At 45.3% G+C, this 25719-nt stretch overlaps 3 protein-coding genes across 5 annotated transcripts in view; 2 read left to right on the top strand and 1 right to left on the bottom strand.

Moving 5' to 3' along the window:
- prss16 (serine protease 16) overlaps positions 1–3263 on the bottom strand; it is a 46453-nt gene extending 43190 nt beyond the window's left edge. Inside the window, exon 1 of the mRNA XM_060075553.1 lies at positions 3011–3263. Coding sequence (XP_059931536.1) covers positions 3011–3262 — 252 coding nt within the window. The 5' untranslated portion in view covers position 3263. The remainder of the gene's footprint in view (positions 1–3010) is intronic.
- Positions 3264–3322: 59 nt separating this feature from the next.
- On the top strand, positions 3323–22166 carry psmd2 (proteasome 26S subunit ubiquitin receptor, non-ATPase 2). Its single transcript, XM_060075552.1, has 21 exons — positions 3323–3551; positions 4036–4092; positions 4280–4444; positions 4913–5034; positions 5880–6104; positions 6720–6878; positions 7104–7248; positions 7618–7678; positions 10491–10637; positions 10982–11088; positions 11451–11578; positions 18648–18735; positions 18871–19033; positions 19219–19320; positions 19770–19915; positions 20335–20418; positions 20737–20905; positions 21279–21373; positions 21491–21617; positions 21748–21866; positions 21970–22166. Exons 1-21 carry the CDS (start codon positions 3423–3425, stop codon positions 22150–22152), a joined length of 2721 nt encoding a protein of 906 aa, XP_059931535.1. The 5' UTR covers positions 3323–3422; the 3' UTR covers positions 22153–22166.
- A 1178-nt stretch (positions 22167–23344) lies between these two features.
- The window catches only part of LOC132474705 (eukaryotic translation initiation factor 4 gamma 1-like), a 76372-nt gene continuing 73997 nt past the window's right edge, over positions 23345–25719 (top strand). For 2 of the 3 annotated variants that reach the window (XM_060075538.1, XM_060075537.1), the window contains exon 1: positions 23345–23449. In XM_060075538.1, the coding sequence (XP_059931521.1) occupies positions 23360–23449 (90 nt within the window). In that variant the 5' untranslated portion in view covers positions 23345–23359. The remainder of the gene's footprint in view (positions 23450–25719) is intronic. The other variant, XM_060075539.1, reaches the window with a different exon arrangement.

Below are 25719 nucleotides of genomic sequence, written 5' to 3'. Positions count from 1 at the left end.
CAGGACACATCAGTTGTATCGTCAGCTTGCACGGCGATGAATGGAGCTGCACTAATTTCGCAATCGATGTCTGCCTTAATCACCATTGCTATGCTATGAATGATGTCGTTCTTTATGGCTTTTGATGTCCCTTTGAAAACTGTGGCTGATTCTAGATGTTGAGCTAGCAGGATCTACCTCACAGTAAGACTCCACCAATTCAACGTAATTCCCCTTATTAAGGCTATTCAGCTGACGCATTGTGCCCACGGAAGGCCTGCTCTTGCTTCCCAAGATATACCACTGCAATAATCATTTTACGTAGTATCTCCCGATTTCTTCTCACAAGTCCATTGTGGCGCTGGGTAGCGATGCTAGCTGCCTGGCTGAGGGCTTCATCAATCTGCAAACGTCCAAACAGTTTCAACTTTAAGTTGGAATTAATGTGGCTCTTTGACTTGCCATGTCTCTTTGAAAGTTCTTCTTTAAGTCATCAAATCCAATGCTAATCCATGGGTTAGGTGTAGGTGATTCATCAAACAAAATGCAAGGCCAGCAGAATAATTTCCTATCAGAGCCAGCTAGCCATTCCGTCCGAGCGTAGTTCTCCTCCTTGAAGCTTCGTGAGCCACCTGCTTTTGTGGTCTGGATCAAGTCTCGGTGTTGTTCTTCCATTCTCTTTATGCTCAAACTGTAGCCTCGAAAATTGTGTTCTTGTAGATATTGAATTATATTCTCCTCCATGTTGATATCGTTGTTAGTCGTAATCTTTCTTAGCCACGGCAACTGACTAGAAAGAACGAATTGCTCAGAACATTATTTAAAAAAATACTGATTTGTGATTGGTTGCAAGGAGTAGATGAGGCTGGCCTCCCTTCCTATGTTTAACATGGTATAGATGATTTACCTTGCAACAGTGAAACTGAATTGTGATTGGTTATTTTTTATTCTCAAAGGCGGCAAAAGTGAGTTTTGGCCTCTTTGCCTCCGCTCCCTTCAGTGGTCAACCCTGGACACAACAACAACATGCTGAGAGTAACGTCGGCCAGCCTCCGCGCTTGCAAAGGCACTTCGCAGTTGTTGTTTTTTAAAATTTTCAACATTTTCATGTAATTATTCTGTCATAAACACACATTGCACATAGATAATTTTGAAAAATAAATATTCTTTAATGATAATTTATTTAAATTTTTTTACGAAAATCACGAGGAGGCGTTGCCTCCGTTGTCTCCTCTAACGCCCCGTGCCCACTACCTCCGTCCGTAGACTGATCCCCATTGACTTTGAATGGGGACGGACGCGCAATGCATTGTGGATCCGTCCGTTCCGTTGGAGCCTTCGGCTCAGTCAAGAAGTTGAAAAATGTTCAACTTTTTCGGCAGCGACGGATCCGTCATCCAATCAGATCGCGTATGCAAATGTAAGCACTGTGACGCGACTCGGGCTCTGACGATACTGGAAAGCGGGAAAGCGGGTCATCTTGCATCGCAACAAGCAGGAAGTAGCGGGAAGAACCCGGCGAAGCGATTTGATTGGCTGACGGATGCCTCTGCAAAGACTACTCCCCCATCAGTCAGCCACGCCTTCCCACGTCCGTTGACTGACGGAGGTAGTGGGCATGTAGGGTGAGCCGAAGGCTCCAACGGAACGGACGTATCCACAATGCATTGCGCGTTCGTCCACATTCAAAGTCAATGGGGATCAGTCAACGGACGGAGGTAGTGGGCACGGGGCGTAACGTTCACCCCACGGTGGTGCAGCGTTGAATAAACAGGGGATGTCTGGCTTGCAATCCTGCTCTTTATTTAGTAAATCCAAAGTTTATCTCCGATCACTGTTGGCCGTGAACACCCGTACATTAAGCCGTAACACAGTTCTAAATCAAAACAACCCGTTGCTTCCGGACCTTCCCTCACGTTGTCCCCCCATTAAAAGGCACCCAGTGCAACTTTCGAGGCTTAAAAATAAACATTCAATTTCTAGTCTTTTTTACACGTAGTAAGTTTCAATAACTCCATACCATTACATACCGACATTTAAGCAGCAAAGATGAGACGTCGTTGTGTGGTGAGAACTGATACAAAATCGATAACAACAACAATGCCGCCATTTTCTTTATTTTTTGTAACCTACAATAAATAAATAAAGCAGGCTTCCAGTCAATGGAAAAATGGCTTCTCCCCACCGGCGATTGTTGTTGTTTACGATTTTCTATCAGTTCTCACCACACAACGACGTCTCATCTTTGCTCCTTGAATGTCGATATGTAATGGTATGGAGTTATTGAAACTTACTACGTGTAAAAAAGACTAGAAATTGAATGTTTATTTTTCATTGAATGTTTACATAAAGTTGCACTGGGTGCCTTTAACCTCCACTAATAACATTAATGCATAACCCAACATATGAGAACATTTGTATTGCTGCTGAACGCATAATAACAGAACCACATTAACTCAGCTCGTTACAATAATATGCCCCAGCCAGGCCTTCTAATCTGTTTGTTTATAATTTGTCCATTATAAACAACCTGGCCATCATTTGTCCTCTTAAAACTAATTTGTTATTTCTGATGTGGTTCCGTAGTTTGTATGTGGCTTTATTTTGTTTGAATCTTTGTAATATATGTTTATAGTTTAGCCTAACCCAGCCACTGGCAAGCCAGCTCAACTAGATGCTGGTCCCAAATGCAGATCATATTAATGGGGAGGGTTGACATCAGGAAAGTAAACTATGGTAATGAGTATAGCCTATGTGTACCTGAAAGTGAGAAAGCATGCTTATGATGAGTTTAATGTAGGCCTACAGTGTTGCACTCCACTCTTCTCACTGGCATAGGCCGCAGACAGGCAGTGTGTGTGTGTGTGTGTGTGTGTGTGTGTGTGTGTGTGTGTGTGTGTGTGTGTGTGTGTGTGTGTGTGTGTGTGTGTGTGTGTGTGTGTGTGTGTGTGTGTGTGTGTGTGTGTGTGTGTGTGTGTGTGTGTGTGTGTGTGTGTGTGTGTGTGTGTGTGCAGACAGACATGGCACTAACCTGCTTCCACGTCCGGCTGTCAGCACCGTTGAAGTGATCTAGTTTCTGAATGAACCACTTATCCTCCACCACCGTCTCGTTGCGTGTATCTTGCCATCGAGTAGTAAACGATCCAAACCCTCTCAGGCGGTGCCCTTCACACACAGCAAAGATTAAGAGGATGGCTATGACTTTACTCATCGTCCCTATGTGCAACGCCATGTTGAACCTGTATGGGGAACTCAGAATAACCCGAAGCATGTGATTTCCCATAGTATCATGTGACTTTTTGCCGAAATAATAATAAAAATACAAAATGCTGGCCGCTAGGTGGCGGTAGAAAGGAACTGAACACTCACGTCCTGGACCTGAAGAAGTCCCCCCTCGGTCCTCCATAGTCCCTCACCAGCCCACAGTTAACACAACAGCAGCCATGGAGGAGGCCAAAAACAAAGAGAAGAAACAGACCGAGAAGACTGAAGAGAAGGAGAAGGAGAAGGAGAAGGAGAAGGGGGAGAAGCCCGCCGGGAAGGACAAGGGAAAAAAGGAGGAGAAGGAGCTGGTGAGTCGCGGAGGTCTCATCATGCTAGCGGTGTTTCTCCTGAGTCACTGCCGCCTGCCGACACGTTAGGCCGGGGTCCTCTCACCACGGTGTCACCTCATGGACTGTCTACCCCCCGTGGAGTGGTGGTATCTGTGAGGTCTGGGCGCAGTCCAATCTGACCTCTTAAATACTGCGTTTAGTGTCTTTAATGCCATCTCACTGGCTTAGTCCTCCCGTTAGCTCAGAGCTAGTTAGCCGCTAGCCGGCTAGCGGGGTGCTATCTGAAATGACACACACATACACATACACAGACAGACAGACTTTTGCATTCAATGATACTTATAATAATAATGATTATTAATCCATTGGCCCGTTTACATGATTACAGCGTGTATGAGGCATGTATAAGCGACTATCTCAATGTGTTGTTTAACCAGCTGATGAACCTCATTAAATTGGCGTGTTTTGTGTTGATCCTTTTCCTTAAATGCTCTTTTTACAGTCTGAGGAAGACAAGCAGCTGCAAGAGGATTTGGAGCTGCTGGTCGAGAGGTTGGGTGTACGTATACTCTGATCAGGATACACTCATCACATTAAATAATCAAATGCACCAACAGTGTCTCGCTCAAAAGTAAATGATGCACTCACCACATTCACCGGTTCTATGCCATGGAGCATGTGGTTGGTCATGTTGCATTTTAGTGTGTGGAAAATAAGTGCTTGTACTGTTCCTGTGACCTGAACAGGATGAGGACGCGACCCTACACCACGCGGCGCTGGAGGAGCTCCGCAGACAGATACGCTCCTCTACCACCTCCATGACCTCTGTGCCCAAGCCCCTGAAGTTTCTGCGCCCGCACTATGCCAAGCTCAAGGATATTTACGAGGCGATGGCCGATGGGGAAAACAAGGTAGGATCAGTAGAACACACCGTTCTAGTCAGAGTATTTATAATAGGGCAGAACGATTTGGGGAAATAATCTAATTGCGATTTTTTTATTTATTTTTCTACCAAGAGTGAGGTTGTATAGGAAAAACAACATAGCATTATACTATGTCTGGAAGCCTAACCTTCACTCAAACATTAAATAAATCGCTGGGCTCCACACGTCCAAACCTAGCCACCGGTTTTCCTTGGTCGTGACGGAAAAGGCGTTCAGACGTATCGAAAACAACGCCGCCTGTGGAACCTTTGCAAATTTTTGGGCAGAATGGCAAAGACGTAGGATTTGACTCCCCTTTCTTTAAATTAGGAGAAAAAAAAATGTTGACGATCATATAAGAGAACAATTTCGCCGTTAAAAAAAATAGAAAATGTTATCTCTAGCAGAATTGAACATGTGATTTTCTTAAGCCTTTTGCTGCTTCTGTGTTTCCAGCATTTTTGTGCTGATGTGTTGTCGGTGCTGGCCATGACCATGAGTGGCGAGAGGGAGTGTCTGAAGTACCGCCTGCTGGGCTCCCAAGAGGAGCTGGCCTCGTGGGGGCATGAATACGTCAGGTGGGTGGTGTAACCTGGCCCTGCAGGGCATGAAGCTACGGGTCAAAGCTCTGCTCGCAAGGAAAAGTAGAGTTTAACCAAATAACGGATTGTGGAATTGCGGATTTCGGAAATTTGAGATTGTGCAAGCAAGGTATAAACTAAAAGTTTTTGATATCTATTTCAATAAATAAATGTGGTGATATAAGTCATTGTAGCATGAATGACATGTAGTATGTATAACAAAAAATGCCTACTTATTCTTCGATTTGTCTTGCTGGGTTTAAATACTTATGGCCTGTAGAATAATGAATTAAAAGGAAATAATTGCACCACTTCCACAGAGTCGGTCCAAATTAACAAAAAAAGTACTCGTTTGGCATACTCTTTTTTTTAAAGTCTGTAATGTACACGGAAACTCTGTTTAACCTTTATTATATAGAGTATGTGTCTTTGGATTAACGCTGGAGCTCTACTGGCCAGGCCGTTTGACCTGCTTTTTACAGTCATGGACCTATAGGGAGTTAATGTTGTATCCATTGGAAACGTGGGTTGTATCTGGGTTAATTGTGTCTTAGTTTGGCTAATGTTCATGACAGGGTACTTTCTAAGTCACTTATTGTTTAGAAATATGGACCAAACAGTGGCTCTATAGATAGGAGTGCTGCTGCGATGGCTTCTTCTGGTTAGCCGTGTCTCCTGGCAGGTGTCTGCTAAACCCACCAGCTCAAACTGCTCATCGCATCTTTAGTTCTCCGTGTCAGATCTATGTAATTCAGAGCGGGATATCAACACGTTGATCATGCAATATCTTTATAACTGAAATGTATACTTCCAAATTCAAACTCGGGACCTTGGTTTCCCAGGCACTTGGCCGGCGAGGTGGCCAAGGAGTGGCAGGAGGTGGAGGAGAGCGACAAGACCAAGCAGGAGACGCTGCTGAAGCTGGTGAAGGAGATCGTTCCCTACAACATGGCGCACAACGCTGAGCACGAGGCCTGCGACCTGCTCATGGAGGTTGAGAGGCTGGACATGCTGGAGAACTACATAGACGATAACGCCTACGCCAAGGTCTGCCTCTACCTCACCAGGTATGTCTAACTCAAGGTATTCACTCTTTATACAGGGTTTATCAAAAATCTACCAATAATAAGGTCATATACTTATTTACAATGTTTGTGTTTAACTTTTCTGCTGATAAACAGAACAGTGCTTGTGTTCTTTCTTGGCCTGTTCTTGAATAGTGCTGGTGTTGCGGTGCATTTTAAGTGACACATTTTCAGTGACACACTCAAAAAGATAAATATGATCGCCATTAGGCCGACCCTGGGCCATGGCAATGTGGTGGTACAATCCCCATGCACACAGCTTTCCTGTAGGCATCCCTGAGCAAGACCCTTAACCCCAACCTTCCCCTTAATGACAATGAAATGTCTGAATTCATTGGGATAAACCTCATCTACTCAATAGCTATATGGTAATGCAAGTAGGTCCCCATAGTGGACTCTGATTGGTTAATTATTGCATATAGCACCTCAGAGTACAGGGAAGAAATTCCAGTGCAATTATGTGTCGAGAAACAAGTTGTATTTGTCAAAGTCAGAGTTGAAATGATGAAAAGAAAGGACATCTACAACAAAGTACTACAAACCCGGGCTCTGGCTGAATTGGCGTCACTAACTCTCAATCTTCTGGTCCCCCATCAGCTGCGTGAGCTACGTCCCCGAGCCAGAGAACTCTGCGCTGCTCAAGTGCTCTCTCAACATTTTCCGCAAGTTCAACCGTTACCCCGAGGCCCTGCGCCTTGCCCTGATGCTCAACGACGTGGAGCTGGTGGAGAACATCTTCACCTCCTGCAAGGACATGTGCGTTTGCTCATCCAGGGCTTTCTGACAATCCTTTCCCCATAATAAAAGGAAGCCATATTGGCGCCATTAGCAGTCATAAATATCGCTCGGGTGTATTATTTTACCCTGTGCCTTGGTCAGAATGTAGTACATTTCCAATTGTTTAGGTGAGCACCTCTTCAGCCATATAGTCCTCATTGAAAGGGTTGACCCTGTGCCTGTCTGCACCCCCTCCTACCACAGCGTCACGCAGAAGGAGATGGCCTTCATGCTCGGTCGCCACGGCATGTTCCTGGAGCTCAACGAGGACGTGGAGGACTACGAGGACCTGACTGAGATCATGTCCAACGTCCAGCTCAACAGCAACTTCCTGGCCCTGGCCCGAGAGGTGAGGGAGGCTGCGAGGAAGAAGAGGTCAGAGTTGGGTTTAAGGCCGAGTTGGAGGAGTGTAGGGGACGGCTGTGGTTTCTGTGCTGGGATTTACTGCAGGCCAATGAACAAATTGAGGATGGACAAGATAAGGGTGGAGGTGGATTGGAGACTGCTCTCCAACTGCTGGAAAGTAGTGACTCATTTCCAAGAACAGCTTGTCCTCAGACTGCGGATGGGTTTGGGGACGACTAAGAAAGAGACGGACGACACTTGAAGAATGAGGTCTATGAGTCAGGGCAGATGAGAGAGGGGATTGCGGCTTATCCTCGCACTGTGTTTCTAACACATTAATGAATGTATTCCCTGGCCGTTTCCTCCTACTCAGTTGGACATCATGGAGCCCAAAGTCCCAGACGACATCTACAAAACCCACCTCGAAAATAACCGTGAGTAGAGATGTTAGGTGTGAATGGTGTTGGTACGGCACACTTTGTCTATTGATGGGTATGGAGTAGACTCCCGGGAGAAATGGGAATCCAATAAAGGTGCGTTCACACTAAACGCAAAGGGGCGACAAGATCCCATACAAAGTGAACGTAGAGACGCGTATCGGGCGAATTATTCGCTAGAGTTTTGATTTGTCGCGCCACACTTTCGCCCTGCAAAGGCGAGCGCGTTCACGAGGATTTGTAGCGCCAAATTTGCTCAAGTTGAAATATTTCAACTTTGCCGCTTCATTTGCGTGATGACAGCCAATCGGCGTTCAACAGCGTGGCCACTGAGTGACATGTGTAACGAACAGCCAATCAGCGTTCAACCGGCCAACCGTTCCCTGCAGTGCAGTCCGGGGTGAACCGTAGCATGGAGGAGAAGGTGATTGTTGCCGTTTGCGACCACCGGAGCTATATATATAATTTGTATATATAATATCACGGCCAAAAGCTCTGTGCGCCTCCAGATGGCCGTAGCACAGGGAGCTCTCATAGGGATTGGGCATCTCGGGGTTTGTTTACCGGCGTTGCTATGGTTTCCGGTCTTGTGTGTTCAAACAGTTTATTAGGTAGGCCTATCTAATAAATCTGGCTAATCTATACTTCATTCACTGCCTCTTCCGTGGTCATTACAATATTATGAATAGACTGCGTCGGGTTCTCCGACGTCTCTCCCTCTTCCACAAAGGGTAAAGACATGCAATGATGGTTATCTCGGCCATGGTTGAGAATGAATTGGCATGAAGCACCGTTTGCGGCCAAAAGTTGTGGCGCGACAAATTCGCCTGACAAAACTTGCTCAAAACTTGCACAGCGACAGAATATGATTTGTGGTGCGACAAAACTTCAGCAACAACGCGAACGGGCGACAAATGTCGCGTTTGGTGAACTTTAACTTAGAAACATGTGCAGGTGAACGTGTCTGATTTAGTTACGGTTATTACATTTTCCTCTACCTTGCAATGTAACGGGGGACCATCTGTAGTTTTACCGCAAGGCACCGCCGAGCCCAGAAGCCACGGCATAATTTCCTTCGCTTTCTGAAAGACCCACAAAGAATATGCCACGTTTTTTTTTCATTGAGAACGATTCAAAGGGATTATATTTTGGAGCTAACCGGAGAACTGAACCCCTGTTCTGAGAGGAGTGTTTGTGTGTCCCCAGGGTTCGGCTGAACCCCTATTCTGAGGTGTGTGTGTGTGTGTGTGTGTGTGTGTGTGTGTGTCCAGTAGGGCTGTAACGATACGCGTATCGAAAGTGCGACACTCAAAGCCACGAACCTGTCTCGCGGTGTGAGAAGGCAGAAGCGCGATACGCCCTTTCTAACTCTCCGGTCAGATTGACATTTGCTAATAATTTGTCTAAATAATAGTCTGCTGACACCGCCCCATCTTATCGATGCCGTAAGTATGCGACGAGATGCCCTCTCTGCGATGACGGCTCTCCCTGGCTTCGGAGGATTTCATTTCTCCACAGCCGTCAAAGTCCTCATACGCGATATGAACGACATTTATCCAGAGTGGGCCAAGCGTGAAAAAATTGCCTGTGTGATCCCTGTCTCTATTGTTTTGTTTGATTTGACCGGTGGTTTGTCTGCTTATAGGTCGGAATGAAGCGGCCACCGATTATTGACAGGATGGGTACTTTATTCTACCGGACTCGTTCGCATCTTCACTAGACACACACGCTACCGCTTGCTCTCCTCGCTCGTCCACTCACTCGCTGACGTCACTCACACACACACATACGCACACTGCCATTCTCGCACACACACATAGGCCTACGCTACTCGTAACACTATGCCTCGTAATTACGACGTTCATGTTGGACGTTCATGTTTTTTCCCATCTATTGAAAGTTAGGCTATTAAACATGTTGCATTCTATATGGCCTGATTATGTCATTATTTAAGCTACATAGCCTAATAAGAAGCGCTAATAGGATATTTGACTAAATCAACCAAACTAGTTGAGGGTTTTTGCCTACCTGCGAGCATCCTCCCACTGCAATCTTTGGTTATTTATTTATTAATTTAGCTTTACTTTAATAGTATTCTTTCTGTTCAAATCTGTTCAGTGTTCCAAATTATTTGTTATTAAATGTTACATTAAGTTAATTGTTATATTAGTGTTGTGTAAATAAAATGCTTTTTAAATAAAAAAAAATCGTGGGATGTATTGAACCGTGGGTCAAAAATCGTGATACAAACCGAATCGTGAGTTGGTGTATCGTTACAGCCCTAGTGTCCAGGGTTTGGCTGAACCCCTGTGCTGAGAGGAGTGTGTGTGTTCCCAGGGTTTTGCTCTACCCCTGTTCTGAGAGGAGTGTGTGTGTGTGTGTGTGTTAGGGCTTTGACTTTTGCCCAAATATCATATTCAAAGTTTGTTTGTTTATTAATATTAATGTTAGAATATATTCAAATATTTATTAATAATGTTTTGGCCATTAAATGCCTACAGTATTCCTGGATTGGGCTTTGCGAGGTTTTTTTACCGCGTTGCTATGGTTACCGGTCTTGTGTGTTCCAACGGTTTATTAGGGTTCTAATAAATCGCTGTCTAATCAATACTTCATTCACTGCCTCTTCGTGGACATTACAATATTATGAATAGACTGCGTCGGGTTCTCCAACGTCTCTCCCTCTTGGCCTGCCCATAACAGGTTAGAATATTAAGGGCTGCCTTATATTTGTTCGAATTTTGATTTATTTTTTGATATTCGAATAACGAAGTTCGGAGTCAAAGCTCTAGTGTGTGTGTGTCCCCAGGGTTCGGCGGCAGCGGCTCCCAGGTGGACTCGGCCCGTATGAATCTGGCCTCCTCCTTCGTCAACGGCTTTGTCAACGCCGCCTTCGGCCAGGACAAGCTGCTCACGGACGATGGCAACAAGTGGCTGTATAAGAACAAAGACCACGGTGAGGCCCGCGGGGGGATGGGGAGGTCATGGTCTGTCTCGCTACAGAAGGGAACGCTGTGATGCTTCAGAGTAGGCCAACATGGCAGAGAACACTACTAACTGGATCAGATCCCTATGGTTATTGGAGGGCATCACAGAAAGAGAATGAAGAGTATTAAGAAGAGGTCACTTCTTCTTAATACTGGTCATCACCTGGTTTAACTCTCACCTGGTGACGACATTAACATTTGAAAAGTAGATATTTGTTTTATTTTCTCCACAGCTGTATCATCTGTTGTGCTGCCCATTGACAGTAGCAAGTTCAAGAAAGATGACTTTAATAATATATAACTGTTTTATCAGGCATGTTGAGCGCTGCAGCCTCCCTGGGGATGATCCTGCTGTGGGACGTGGATGGCGGTCTCACCCAGATAGACAAGTACCTCTACTCCTCTGAGGACTACATCAAGGTGGGGACCCACAATATCAATATGGATATTAATAAAACTAGGATTTATTAATTGCACAAAATGTTTTATATATTTACATAATGTTTGCGCATGCTTATAACTGTGTTGTATGTGTCTATGTTTCAATTCACCCCTGACAGATTGTTGCACAAATTCTACTAGGTCAAGCATTATTCCAAACGTTTTTCAAGTGTTTTTGGTGGATTATTTTCACAGAGAATTCAATTATTGCGTGGTTATGGCCAAATTATATTCCCATCTCTACAGGCTACTGGGACACAGTCGGCTTGTGCTCATTAGCGAGTGATGGGCTTTCCTCCTCACAGTCACCGCCTCTCACTCCCTGTTGTGTCCATTTACAGTCAGGGGCCCTGCTGGCCTGTGGCATCGTCAACTCTGGCGTGAGGAACGAGTGCGACCCGGCCCTGGCGCTGCTCTCAGATTATGTGCTCCACAACAGCAACGTCATGCGGATAGGAGCCATCTTCGGGTAAGCATTGATGCAGATCCATCATGAGGAGGAAACCCTCCAGACCTATAATGTGCAGTTTGACCAATCGGGGTGGGAATTGGCAAAAATTTGATGATTCGTTATTTAGGCCATGGTTCAATAATATTGAAATATTTGATTCTGCGCAATATATTACGATTCATGTTCCCCATATTATTCAAAGGCATTACAAAAAATTATGAAAATAAGACTAGTCAACTCGCTTCAAATGTCACATTTAATTCTGTGAACAATATTATCTTCTACACATTAACTGAAGTGCGAAAATGTAGGGTAGTGCAAAAACGTTGTCATTGAACATTCAGCACACAGGACCTTAGTATTTATTCTCTGAATAGACCTCTCACATGAATGCTGAGCTCCCAGCTCATAACTTAAAATGATTCAAAATCAATACAATAGAGTAACATAAAGCAGACATAATAGAGAATACATACATAAACCTAAGAATAATCATATTAAGAGTTATTTAGAGCCTCAATAAAATTGAGAGAAACAAACAAATGTGCACTGCTACAGTCCAGTCCCGTTGGCTGCAAGATCATCAACCAAATTTTTTAATTAATTTGGGAATATTGGCATTTTTGTTCAACAAAAAAAGTTGGTCAACATGCTCAGATTAAACTAAATAAAATAAATATTGAAATACTTTGCACTACTGTATCGATACCGTACTGTATCAATACTGAATAGAATCAAGCAAGTTATTTTCCCATGTCAATAAAATAATGAAACATTCAGCTGAATGGGACGGCACACATGTCATTAAACATTTTGCGAAATATTGACATTGATTTGAATCGCAAAGGTCTATTTTTTAAGGTTAACCAATGACAATGAGGTAACATTTGTCGAGGCAACATGGTCACTGAAAACGTTGTAGGAAAATGGAGGAGTACGGTCAGATAATGGTCTAATTCTGTTTTTCAACACACTCCTCTTACTGCATCCATAGTTAACTAGGTTCTAACATTTGTCGAATCTGATTTGTTAGGCTGGGCTGATCATCAGATGATATATTATATATTGTGTAATATTTGCGGTTCATGGTGCATTATAGACTTTTGTATGGTTTGATCTCAGAAATGAATGAGCTCATCAGGGTCCCCATGGCTGTGTACACGCAAGGCATAGTGCCTATGCTCAATGACCGCCTCTACCAGCAAGTCATGTCATCTGCTTTCAGTTTGACTGAAAATGTAGGCTACGATTAGCCTTAATGAATCATGATATGGGCTGAAATATAGTGCAGTGTTAAAATTAGATCAAACAGTGGCCGGTCTCTATCCAGACCCTCCGTTCTGTCTGATTATTCACAGTACCAGATGAATCATTCAATATACCGAGAAGGAACAGAGAGTAATTTTCACCAGCACAAGTTCATTACACCTACTATTGTCAGGATGAATTTTACTTTTATTTTTATCATCTTTAATGGTTTCGTTATGCAAACTTTCTACGTTTTTTGCCTGATATTGTCTTGACTTCCAGACGGTCTAGAACAGGGGTGCCCACACTTTTTCGGCTTGCGAGCTACTTTCAAATGACCAGGTACAAAACATCTACCTACATTAAGAAATGCGAAGCTTATATTTATTTATATATACCGAGTACATAATCTGATGACTTGCAATGAATAGAATTAGCCAGGGATGCATAGTCCGGGCCGTAGCTGCTGGTAGCTAGTCTCAAACCTAGTCTAGCTTCCAAATGACCATCAGTCATGGTGGAATGGTATTGGCACTTAATAATCTTCATTTGGGAAAAAGCTGATAAATGGCATAAATAAGTAAAGCCAAATAATTCAGTCAAGAAGGTAAGCACTTTTCCTCATGGTTGTATACTTTTTCTTTAAGATAATTTCCAAAATTGTCAATTACGACTTAAGCTCGATATCAGCTTGTACTATCAAAATCTCATCCTCCACTGTAGACTTGTTCATGTAGAACAGTGGTGCAATTTTTGATGCAAGTAAATCAACCTCAACATCTACCTGAAATGGATAGAAAATAAATTAGGCGATTGCCTCAAATAAAGAAGTCTTGAGGCAATCTTTTAAGTCTTGAAACCGTTTTTCCAAGTCTTGACAGACAATTTTCTTCAATTCAGTGGTAAATGTCATGCCTTGTTTTTTTTTAATTAGTTTTTTTTTTTAAATGTCACGCGTTCTACCTGCACTACCCTTGCGATCGGCCGGTCGATCGTGATCGATGTTTTGGGCCCCCCTGGTCTAGAATGTACTAAAGTTTGGATATTGCCATTACACAAAGGGGTAATCAAACATGCAGTAAGGACCGTAAGCCATACATAGCATGGCAAATAGAAGACTTAGAACAAATCACCAGCTCAATGCTGTGGTATCACCCGTTTAGCACCCCCATCCTCCCAATGCTGTGGTATCACCCGTTTACCACCCCCATCCTCCCAATGCTGTGGTATAGGGATGGGCGATATGGCCTAAAATCCATATTGCGATATACATTGCAACCTATTGCGATAACGATATATATCACGATATATAAATCATAATATAACCATTTCAGAACAGGTTACATAGACTCTAAGGAAAGCCAAACTGCTAAATGTATAAAACAAAAGAAAGAAACTTAGTATGTCGTTTTGAGAACATTTATTGTGCAAGAGTGTAATCATACAACATAATGTTGTAGCTGCAGAGACTTTAACAAAGAAAAAAATCTTCTGTGTAATGACGTATACTTCTCTTAATTAAATTAAAACTGGTGGTGTCTTGTTAATAAAGAAACGGATACTGTGAATTAGGGAAATACGTCCAGTATTAGGCATGGCTATTTTGAATAAAGTAAAATCTTCCAAGTGTGTGCACAGATACTTGATATTAAAACATAAAAGTGCAAAGTGAACGCATACAATTTTAAAATGTACATGAAATGAGCGCAATCACCAGCTCCTCCGTGTCGCTTTCAGCCATATTTGCTTAGATGACGATGATGCGTTGCAGCCGGTTGCAGCTTGTGGCTCTTTCAATTTTGCGGTTCGCGGACGATGCGTTGCAGCCGGTTGCAGCTCGTGGCTCTTTAGATTTCGCGGGTCGAGAATGATGCAATGCAGCTGGTTGCAGCTCGGGGCTCTTTTTAAATTTCGCGGGTCGCGGACGATGCGTGGCAGACTGTTGCAGCTCGTAGCTCTATCCATGACCCGCTCTTTATATTTCGCGGGTCATGGATAGATCGCGTCAAACATGCATTATCGCGATAGAGCAATCTAACTAAAATCTCTATCGTAGGCCATTTTTTATCGTTTATATCGTATATCGTTTATATCGCGCATTCCTACTGTGGTATCACCCCCATCCTCCCAATGCTGTGGTATCACCCCGTTTAGCACCCCCATTTTCCCAATAGAATGTTCCACTGTTATAGCGCACAATTTTACAGACACAGCGATTTGACTTTTAAAGACTATGGCCCGTCCACACGGGCGAAAACGATCTTTTCTCCTTCGTTTTCCTTTGATGCGTTTCAGGAATATCTCCGTCGTGGCTCTCTGTGTAACCAGAGCGTGTAACCAATAGGGCTGTCACTTTTTCCAAAAATGAAATTCGAACGAATTTCGAATGTCCATAATTAATTCGAATACATTCGACCCCCCCCCCCCCCCCCCCCATAGAACACGACAACAGTCTTGATTTTTTATGTTGCTCTCGTATACCTCACGTATACCTACTGAATTCATAACAGCACAGGATAAAAACACATCTTTGATAACACATTTGTAAACACAACAAGAGGAAGCTCCGACACACAAGTGCGGCTGTCTTTTACACATTAACAATAACTGCTCGGAGCGCGATATGCGGAGCGCATGTCGTCCATGGCACACACAGCCTATATAAACGAACAATCTGTTAGGCCGACCTCCAACACGGCATGCTGCTCTTTTTATTCCTTACGGAAAGAAAATTACAAGTAGTCTCGCAGCTCTCCGTTACCGTTGCAGCTGCTTGTGTCAGCCGTGCTGTATAAGTCCCCAAACAGGCTGCCCATCGCAGCAGCGGACTTTTCTCCCTGTCGTGTGCGATCAGTGTCGGTCTCCGTTTCAGTGAGCTTGTGTGAGAGGCTTTCAGTCACGAGATGTTTCTGTGCAGGGGAAAGGTGGACTAACCGGGAGAAGCGGGGATCCAGGAGGGCCGCTTTATTGAGGAGAAGCCACTCGCCGCTCTCTTCTTTATAGCGCATTTTTACAGTTCGAATGGAGAATTACACTTCGAATTCGAACTTTTCACCCCACCTTCGAACGAATATTCGAACTTCGAATAAAAAGTGACAGCCCTAGTAACCAATCAGATGGTGCTGTGGGTTTGACAATGCTGGAGACAGCGTAGTGACAGCAGATGGAGGCGCGGCTGCATCAGAGCCATAATAACCCCGTTTTAAATTGATATCTTATCGGCCGTCGGATCAAAAAAAAAGGACGATGCCGATATGCGTCAAAATGCCGAATATCGGCGCCGATAATTGGCCCGGCCGATAATCGGTCGATCCCTATATCGGACCCAAATATCCAATAAACTTTCTGTCTACTCTTTGCTCCATGTTGAGCCACGACTCATTTTCACCTGACGGTCCGACAATGTGCTGCTGATCTTGGAGTTACCGTTACTCAAACAATAATTCCCATAATGCTCTGTAAGGTGACCTTGGGTGTCTTGAAAGGCGCCTCTAAATTAAATGTATTATTATTATAATGTTCGCGGCTGAGCGGATGCCTGTTCAATCCAAAGAGTTGCATGTTTTTTAGAACTGGATTGGACCGGACTGCGTTCGCTTTCACATCTCAAGAGAACCACACCAGGGTTCGTTTGGAAGCGAACCGAGACCAGCTCTCCGGTTGAGACCAGCTCTCCGGCTGGGTCTCGGTCCGACTGTTTAGTTTGATGGTTTGTATTCACACCAGCCCAAATGGTCCGCACCAGCGTTTTTTTTTGGTTTGGTTCGAACCAAACAAGGCAGGTGTGAATACGGCCTAAGTAACCTAAATATTGAAGATTAAAGGTGGGGTATGGGATTTGCGAAACCCCAGCAGATTTTGAAAACACGCAACTCAAATGGTCCTACCCCTTCTCCTTCAACGCTGATTCTGACTCCACCCATTCCAAGTACATGGCAAACACAGCGAACACAGATGCGCGAGAGCGAGCCATTAGCTAGTTAGCTAGCTCCAGTAGCTACCGCAGGATAACAACAGAAGCTTGCTCTGGGTCACAAGCTTTGAGTACGTGCACGAAGGGGTCGCGCGGGGAGCGGGGGAGGGGGATTGCAGTACGACCGTTTGATTGACGTACTTACTGTCCAATGCCACTCGGTGGGTCTGGAAATCATTGGCCGGAGTTTTTCGAGGCCTGCCCGTTCCACAGATGATTGACTTGTTTAATTTTCATGTCAGTACTTCTAACTCAGTGGCTGTAAGTGGGTTATGATAAGGATTTCAAGTAATTTTGCAAAAATGGCCAAAAAAGAGAATTCAATACCCAACCTTTAAATTAATCAAATATTCAATGTCTCCCCTAATTCGTAGACCTGCAATTATCATTATCAATGATCTAGATTGCAGTTGGCACTAAAAATCCAACGTCTACTTGGGGACTACTTGCTGTGGTACTTGAGTACAGGTAGGTATTGATAACATAAAGGTGACAAGTTGTTTTTCAACAGTTAAGTTTTGGTACACACTTCAGAGTGAAACAGGTAGACAACCTAAAACAAACTGAACTGCCTTGGACCGCCTTACTTTATACCTGTATTAAAAGTGTGTACATTGTGATTTAAATCCTACCCTAGGCTGGCTGTGGCGTGTGTGTGTGTGTGTGTGTGTGTGTGTGTGTGTGTGTGTGTGTGTGTGTGTGTGTGTGTGTGTGTGTGTGTGTGTGTGTGTGTGTGTGTGTGTGTGTGTGTGTGTGTGTGTGTGTGTGTGTGTGTGGGCATGTAAACACAAAGCACTACAGGGTTTACTTCTGAATAGTTAAGAGTGGAGCCACACGGTTTTCTGACCGTTTCTATAAATTCAGATTTATAGGAACATCCAACCAATCGAACCCCACTAACAAAGGAGAGGGAATCTTTGCGAGTACTGGTGATTGGAGAGTTGGAAAGCCTCATTCTAAAGCTCATACACAAAAAACGTAATAACAAAGTAGCCCTAGTTCATCATAACAGGCCCCCGCCTTCCCAGAACTGTCCAGACAAAACACATCTTTTAAACAGTTTTCGAATCCCACCTGAAACAGCCGGTTCAATTTATGAATTGTGATTTTTCGAATCAGCAATTTCACAAACCATAGGAATTAAAAGAATGCTAATTTATCAATTGATAGATACATATTATATTAGTGTATCTATCAATATTATATTATATTACATTAGCCTACATATTTGTAAAAAAAAACAACATATTTTTTTCTAAGGCAACGTTGCTGCAGTGTGTGTGAGAGGTGCTCTTGGCTGGTGCTCTGTGGTGTTGTGCAACTAGCCATACATCTTCTGTGATTCATAATATTGTTTTTTCAGACTACACAATCAAATATAACGGCGACTTTATATTATTACAGTACTTGCTCTGACTTTACTCTACTTACCTACATCTAATCCAGAGCTAATGCCACCCACAGTATCAAGCACTTTCTATTCTTCTACAGCAGAACGCTTACGTTAGTAATTTTCCACAATATTTCATTATGGTATTGGTCAAAACGTAAAAATTGAGGGGGTGCAGTAGGGGGCCCCTGTCATTTAGAACACACATCCCTCGGGGGACCCCAACAGCCTGTCTGGTTAAACATGTGGAACAGCAATAAGTACAAATGTTTCTTTATTGTTGTATTTTGGTTAATATAATCCCTGGCATTGGACATCAATTACATGGTAGAGTTGCACTTTTTTGAAAAATTAGGGGGGATTTGGGGCACCCAAAAGTATTTATAGTTTTTAGTTGGTCTGGAGGGTTGGGATGCTATGGATGGTGTTGGTCTTGTGTGGGTCACATCGTCCTGTGTCTTCTTCCTGCTGTGCAGACTTGGCTTGGCCTACGCCGGATCCAACAGAGAGGACGTTCTGTCTCTGCTCCTTCCTGTCATGGGGGACTCCAAGTCCAGCATGGAGGTGAGTGACTGAAGCCACATGCTGGAGGACTGCCATCACACGCTCTCTTTGTCCCTGGTTCCATCTGTCCCCTGTGACTCTTGGTCTGTAGTTGTTGCCAGTGGTTGTAACGGGTTATGTGGTTAACGTAAACAGGTGGCGGGTGTGACGGCCCTAGCGTGTGGCATGATCGCGGTGGGCTCCTGTAACGGCGACGTGACCTCCACCATCGTCCAGACCATCATGGAGAAGAGTGAGCTGGAGCTCAAGGATACCTACGCTCGCTGGCTGCCACTGGGGCTGGGACTCAACCATCTCGGTACACAGCAAACAGACGCAGGCAGAACATATCCTATTATAGCATATAGGGACATTCACAAACCAAGGCAATACAAAGACTGATGAATGGGAACAAGGTAGTTGGTCTCAAACACATTTTCTTCTGAATGAATGGCATAATCCCAAGAAATGTTAGTAAATGTAATTTCCCCCATTGCGTCGCAGGTAAAGGAGAGGCCATCGAGACCACCCTCGCTGCTCTGCAGGTTGTCCCTGAACCCTTCAGGAGCTTTGCCAACACGCTGGTGGACATCTGTGCCTACGCAGGTCAGTCAGGGTCACTTGAGGGGCATTTTATCGCTGCCGTTCTATAGCCGTTGGTCGCTAGTTTGTAGGGATGCTGATGGGTTGCACTGGTCACCTGTGTTTTTGTTGCGGCCCCCCTAGCTGTCTCCTTCGCTCCCTATTGCTCTAGTCATACCCTGATCCACCTCAGGGCTTGGCCAAAGATACACAATGATTTCGCTCGTTGATGTCCCAAGTCGGCAGCGGTTTGCCCCTCGGTTAAATCGAATGCCTACTAACATTTAATAATGACAATACTTTTGTGTTATTTCACACCTTTCATCTTGATCGGGGATTCACATATTGATGCTTGAAAGTTTTTTTTCTGTGCTTGAAAAATTGTTTGAGGTGACTTTATCCAACATCCCTTTTTGTTTGTTGTGCTCAACGAGGCCTCTGGTCGCCCTGGTAACGCCCTCTCTCCTCCTCAGGCTCTGGCAACGTGCTGAAGGTCCAGCAGCTCCTCCACATCTGCAGCGAGCACTACGAGGCCAAGGAGAAGGAGGAGGATAAGGACAAGAAGGATAAGAAGGACAAAGATAAGAAGGAGGCGCCCGGCGACATGGGCTCCCACCAGGTGAGCACCCTGCCGGCGGCCATCACCCACGCTGTTGTTGTTGTGGGGGAACGTTCTTATTCTGTCGGTAGCCTTAAAAGAACAGAGTTTAGAAACAAACCCTAACGGTAATGCAGTGGTCTTTGGTGTAATAAACCAAGGACACACATTTTCAGCGTGTGAACTGTGCCTTTTCCTAGGGTGGGACCTGTGTCTTGTCCTAGGGTGTGACCTGTGTCTTGTCCTAGGGTGTGACCTGTCTTGTCCTAGGGTGTGACCTGTGTCTTGTCCTAGGGTGTGACCTGTGGGTTGTCCTAGGGTGTGACCTGTGTCTTGTCCTAGGGTGTGACCTGTGGGTTGTCCTAGGGCGTGACCTGTGTCTTGTCCTAGGGCGTGACCTGTGGGTTGTCCCAGGGTGTGAACTGTTTTTTTTGTCCTAGGGTGTGGCTGTTCTGGGAATCGCGCTCATTGCCATGGGAGAGGAGATCGGCTCGGAAATGGCCCTGCGGACCTTTGGCCACCTGGTAAGTACCAACGCATGACTGCTCTAGTGTGTGTGTTAAGTATCAGGCTGTTCAACCACATCTCTCCTAGTCTCTGTGGTCATGGCAAAATGTGACAATTTTTATTTCTTCATTGTGTGACTATCTCTTGGACATTACAGTCCCATGGAATGCAAGCTCAAAGATATGAATTGCTTGACTGTCATTTGGCCTCATAAACAATGCATCTTTTGGAAGTAAAACAATCAGTAGGAATGAGAAATCTGCTTGCGTTCGACATATATCCATAAATTCAGCAATGAGCCTGGGCTAGTTGTAACCTCCATCTCCCCTTTGAAGCTGCGATACGGAGAGCCCACCCTGAGGCGGGCGGTGCCTCTGGCACTGGCCCTGATCTCTGTGTCCAACCCACGCCTCAACATCCTGGACACGCTCAGCAAGTTCTCCCACGACGCTGACCCAGAGGTCTCCCACAACTCCATCTTTGCCATGGGCATGGTGGGCAGCGGTACGTGGCTCATAATAAATACACCCATACACACTTTCACAGGCACGTTGATTTTATGAATTGAAAGCTGTAAATCTTGGGTAGATTTACAGCTTTACCGTAGCAACGAGATGTCCTATTTGGTTGCCCTTTGAAAACAATTAAAACCCTTGAAGTGACATGGAAATAAGTTAAGAAAATGGAAGGGCTATAAACCATTTTCAAAGATGTCGATTATGACAACAATTCACATCTGTTAAAAGTTTTCCTTTTTTAAGTTCTGTAGAAAAGGTCTGGAATGGCTGAAATTCGTAATTTATTGTAGGATCACAATGGTCAGCAGGTGTCGACAGTGATGCTTGTCACCATAACAACACTTTCTTCCTCTCCCCAGGCACAAATAATGCTCGTCTGGCAGCCATGCTTCGACAACTAGCCCAGTACCACGCCAAGGACCCCAACAATCTGTTCATGGTCCGCCTGGCGCAGGTGGGTGCACACAAGCACGATAGTCCTGTTGTGTTGACCTTTTTGCACCATCCTGTTCATCTCTTCACTGCTGCCTTTGACTGTGTTGACCTTTTTGCACCTTTTTTTATGTTCAAGGGCCTGACTCACCTGGGTAAAGGCACGCTGACGCTGTGTCCCTACCACAGCGACCGGCAGCTCATGAGCCAGGTGGCTGTGGCGGGCCTGCTCACAGTCCTGGTCTCCTTTCTGGACGTCAAGAACAGTAGGTCCATTTCCTCTTCCCCTCCCTCTCTCTCATTACAGGTTTAAATCTAAAGGTTTTAAGGGTGATTGAATAAGATCCCTGTCATGCACTGTTTGTTCATGCTTCCCCCCGGTGTTGTGTCTTGCAGTCATACTGGGGAAGTCCCACTACGTCCTCTATGGCCTGGTTGCGGCCATGCAGCCTCGGATGCTGGTGACGTTCGACGAGGAGCTGCGGCCCCTCCCCGTGTCGGTCAGGGTGGGACAGGTACGGATACCGGATGGGTTTGACAGGGCTCAATGGTTGGGTTGTAGGTAATTTCTGTATTATTGTACTTGTATTTACGGGGTTCTGCTGGGTGCATGTGCAGGCGGTGGACGTGGTGGGCCAGGCGGGGAAGCCCAAGGCCATCACAGGCTTCCAGACCCACACAACGCCGGTGCTGCTGGCCCACGGAGAGCGAGCAGAGCTGGCTACGGAGGAGTACCTCCCCGTCACGCCCATCCTCGAGGGCTTCGTCATCCTTCGCAAGAATCCCAACTACGAAACCTAGACCCCCCCCCACACTCCCATCCCCATTACAGGCCACCCCCGGCACCTAGAAGGGTAGTCCCCTTGGCTTTTTTTTATAAGTCCTCATATTTTATGTTGCTTATTCCATGGCTTAAAGAAAAGCCATGCTTGGCCTACCCATTCTGGCTGCCTGTTGTTTTTCCTCCGTTGCCCCGAAGTTTTCCAATGGTTTCATGGTCTAGATGGCAGGACCGCTGTGGCACTCAGAGGGGTGACCGGTACCTGATGGACCCTGCAGCACCAGGTGTCCCTCATGTACTGACGCAGTGCTTCTGGTATTGGTGTACGGTCAAGCTCAAATGCAGGCGATGTTCAGTCACCTTGGCTCTGACAAAGCTTTGTGCTACGACTGGTCAACCCACTTTATCACTTGTGGTCATTGTTGCTTCTGTACCTGCACCACCTGTTTGTTTTTTTGTAATTAAAGCTTGGGAAAAAAGTGCCATGTTCATTCTGTTTTTTTCCCTTTTGTACACAACTACATGTTATCATACAAAATACTATACAGATCCACTTGGTATTATTGTGAGAATGGACAGGCCTTTTTTTTTGTTTATTTTTTAAATTTTTGCATTAGCAAACCTGACCAATATTTTTCTTGCATAAACTAACTTTAGGAAGGACTTTTGTTTAATCCCAATGATAAGCTGGGGTCGGCAACTGAAAGGTTGCTAGATTGATCCCCAGCTCCTCCTAGCTGAATGTTGATGTGTCCCTGAGCAAGGCACTTAACCCTTACTGCTCCTGACAAGCAGAGTCAACCTTGCATGGTTGACTGCCGTCAATGAGTGTATTAACCGATGTAAGTCGCTTTGGATAAAAGCGTCTGCTAAATGTCCTAATTGTAATAAGTAAACGTTTTCCTGATGAGACCAATGGCAAATGGTTTAGGTTCCATGTCAATCAGTTATAATTAATGGTATTCTATTTGAGTAGGTTAGCTGACAAAGTCCCAGTGGTATCCGATGGTCTGTATGGAGTAGGGGAGATCATCTGCTGTACATTGTATATTAACCAGTGGAACTGGTGTGTGTGTGTGTGTGGGGGGGGGAGAATTTGAGATGGGTTTAAATGTGTTATCGAAATAAATTAAAAGAAAACGCTACACCATCAAATAAAAACTTAAAATTAAAAACACATACATTCTAACAAAATGAGTGATTAATGAACAGTGGGACCGTTATCACATGACGGGACCCGGACCGGAATCACCCCTCCGCTCCCGGCTTCCGGGACATCTTCCGTCCGTCCCGCTCTGCGGACCCAAGGAGAGAAAGGTAGCGCAAGGATTTCATGTTTTCAAATATAAATTGCTCTCTTTCGGGGTGGGTGGGTGACATTGAACATATTACGATACTCAAGATGAACTTCCACTCTAACGTTCGAGTTTGGTTGTGTGAACCATGTAGCCGTGTGGACTTTGTTGTGTGGTTGTATCTGCTGATTGCTGTTCCTGCTGTGTTCTGGGCTAGCTCAGTAGCTAGCCCGTAAGACGACGTGGGTGTTCTTTCTTCACGTTAGCTGTCCGACTAGCCGCTAGTATGCTAACTGTGCTGGGTGAAGTAGACGCTAGCTGTCCGGCTAGTCGCTAGCACGCTAACGTGTGAAGTAGACGTCGTTGCTCCACCTTCATTCCCGCTCCACCTTCCCTTTGGTGTCTAAACGCCTGTCCCGGTTTAACCACAACCCACTTCACAGACGGGTTTTAATCCAGCGGAACCACATCATCGTTTGGTGCGTTTGATTCATTTCCCATCGGCTAGCCTAGCCGCTACCTCCACATCATTGCCCGGTTAGCTCCCGTAACACGGACCATAGCTCCCTGACCAGGGGGGCGGTGAGGACGGGTCCCCGGGAGAGAGGGGGTCATCCTGACTCACTGTTTCCAGAATTGGGTCCAGCTTTAGCTTTGGTCCCGGTTGCACACAGAGATGTGGGGATAATCTAAAAGGAAACCTCCACATGGAGGAGATAATGAGCCGCACAAAGTAGAGACAGCCGATCGAAGTTGAATGATTAGCGGTCAACAGTCACACAAAGAAGGGCTCCCCTCTCACCATAGTGATCTGAGAGGTGAAATGAACACTATGTGGACCACAAATGGCAATCTGCGCTAAGGTCGATCAGTGACAAGGCGGTCGCTTTGTTGGCTGACACCTTCACTCAGGCCAGTGTGTGTGTCCGCGTCTGTGGGGGTCTAGGAGACACTTTCTTTTTTAGTCTGATGGCAGTTAGGGTTGGATGCCAAACTGTAAAGTGGATCGAGGACCGAGCCGTCCACTGCATCACTGTATCCCAGTGCAGGTGAGCCGGCACGTGGACCCCGCTCTGGCTACCATGCTAACGGGAGGAGGACACCCGGTGGACTCACTGGAGCTACCTGTCATCAATAGTTAATACGGCACACGGAGATCCGTCTGTTTGTGATTCATCGTGCTGTTTCGTGGTCGATCTTAACCAGCTAGTTAGTATAACGTGATACTCGCTCGTGTCGGTGTGACAGCCATTCATCCATAGTAGTCTGAATCCCCTCATCTACATGTACGTTTGCGCAGGAAACGCCGTGAATGTGGACTGGGCGTTTTTATTTTTTTGGAAGTTATCAGACGAGGGTTTGGGTATTTCACAGTTAAGTGGTTGGTATTGAACCGTGACCCCTGTGCGCCCACATTGCCCGCACCAAAGCAGGTGAGACCACGTGGTGGTCAAGATTGGGCCTAGGAGGGTCAGCATCATGGCGCAGCACAGTATGTCTAATGTGGGTTGAATCACTTTCGTAGGATTTGGACAGGCCGACACGCCCCGTAGGTCACCGCGGTGACGTATAGATACTAAGTCAGAATGTGGCTGGTTCATCATCAACGTGATGGCGTTCAGACATCGGCAGGGGTTGTTTCTGCGGCATCTTGGTGAATAATGGCAAGTGGTCAGCCCGACAGCAGTGTGGACTGCATGTTTAATGTGCAGGCTGCAGTGGGCATGATGCTGTCAGATGATGGGAAGAGGAGCAACGTGTTGCGTGGTCCGATTTCAAAATGGGTGCAGCTTTCTACAAATGGTTCAAAGGTTGAGTTAATGTGATGCCTCTATATTTATCCAAACCATGACATTTTGTTGTCATTATCAGAATGAGTGAAGGGACAGAATAAGATGGCAGCCATAGGCTGTTGCATTGGATTATTTTGGGTTAGCTGAGCACAACGCTTAGTGCTTACCTATGGACCCATGGAGATGCTGCACTGTCCATGTGTGGGGTTCTGAATGCCTGTAGTGGAAGAAGGGAACGCGAGAGGATCTGGTAATGAGCTGTGGGTTCGAGAACCTATAAGGCTGCAGACCCACCTATAAGGCAATACTTGACGCGGTTTATCGTTGATGTAGCTGTTGTCTTGTTACAAGTAAGTTCTATGTTTGAGCGCCGTGCGATGAGACCGATCTATACAGTCGGTATGTTCCCACTGTTTCCATCCGGCTTCCTCTGCCACTCCATCTTCCTCCTTACTCCAAAAACGTGCACGTTGAGTTACTTGAATGGGCATATTTTGTC

Source organism: Gadus macrocephalus, chromosome 16, assembly GCF_031168955.1.
Source record: "Gadus macrocephalus chromosome 16, ASM3116895v1".
Lineage (NCBI taxonomy): Eukaryota > Metazoa > Chordata > Actinopteri > Gadiformes > Gadidae > Gadus > Gadus macrocephalus.
This window is presented reverse-complemented; position numbering and strand designations above follow the sequence as displayed.

Excerpts from the sequence above, each read along its gene's own strand:
- psmd2 (XM_060075552.1), top strand. The coding sequence starts at position 3,423 with ATGGAGGAGGCCAAAAACAAAGAGAAGAAACAGACCGAGAAGACTGAA. Across the intron at positions 19,916-20,334 it reads GCGACATGGGCTCCCACCAG|GGTGTGGCTGTTCTGGGAAT; the intron begins GTGAGCACCCTG and ends TTTTTGTCCTAG. Across the intron at positions 21,374-21,490 it reads TCATGGTCCGCCTGGCGCAG|GGCCTGACTCACCTGGGTAA; the intron begins GTGGGTGCACAC and ends TTTATGTTCAAG.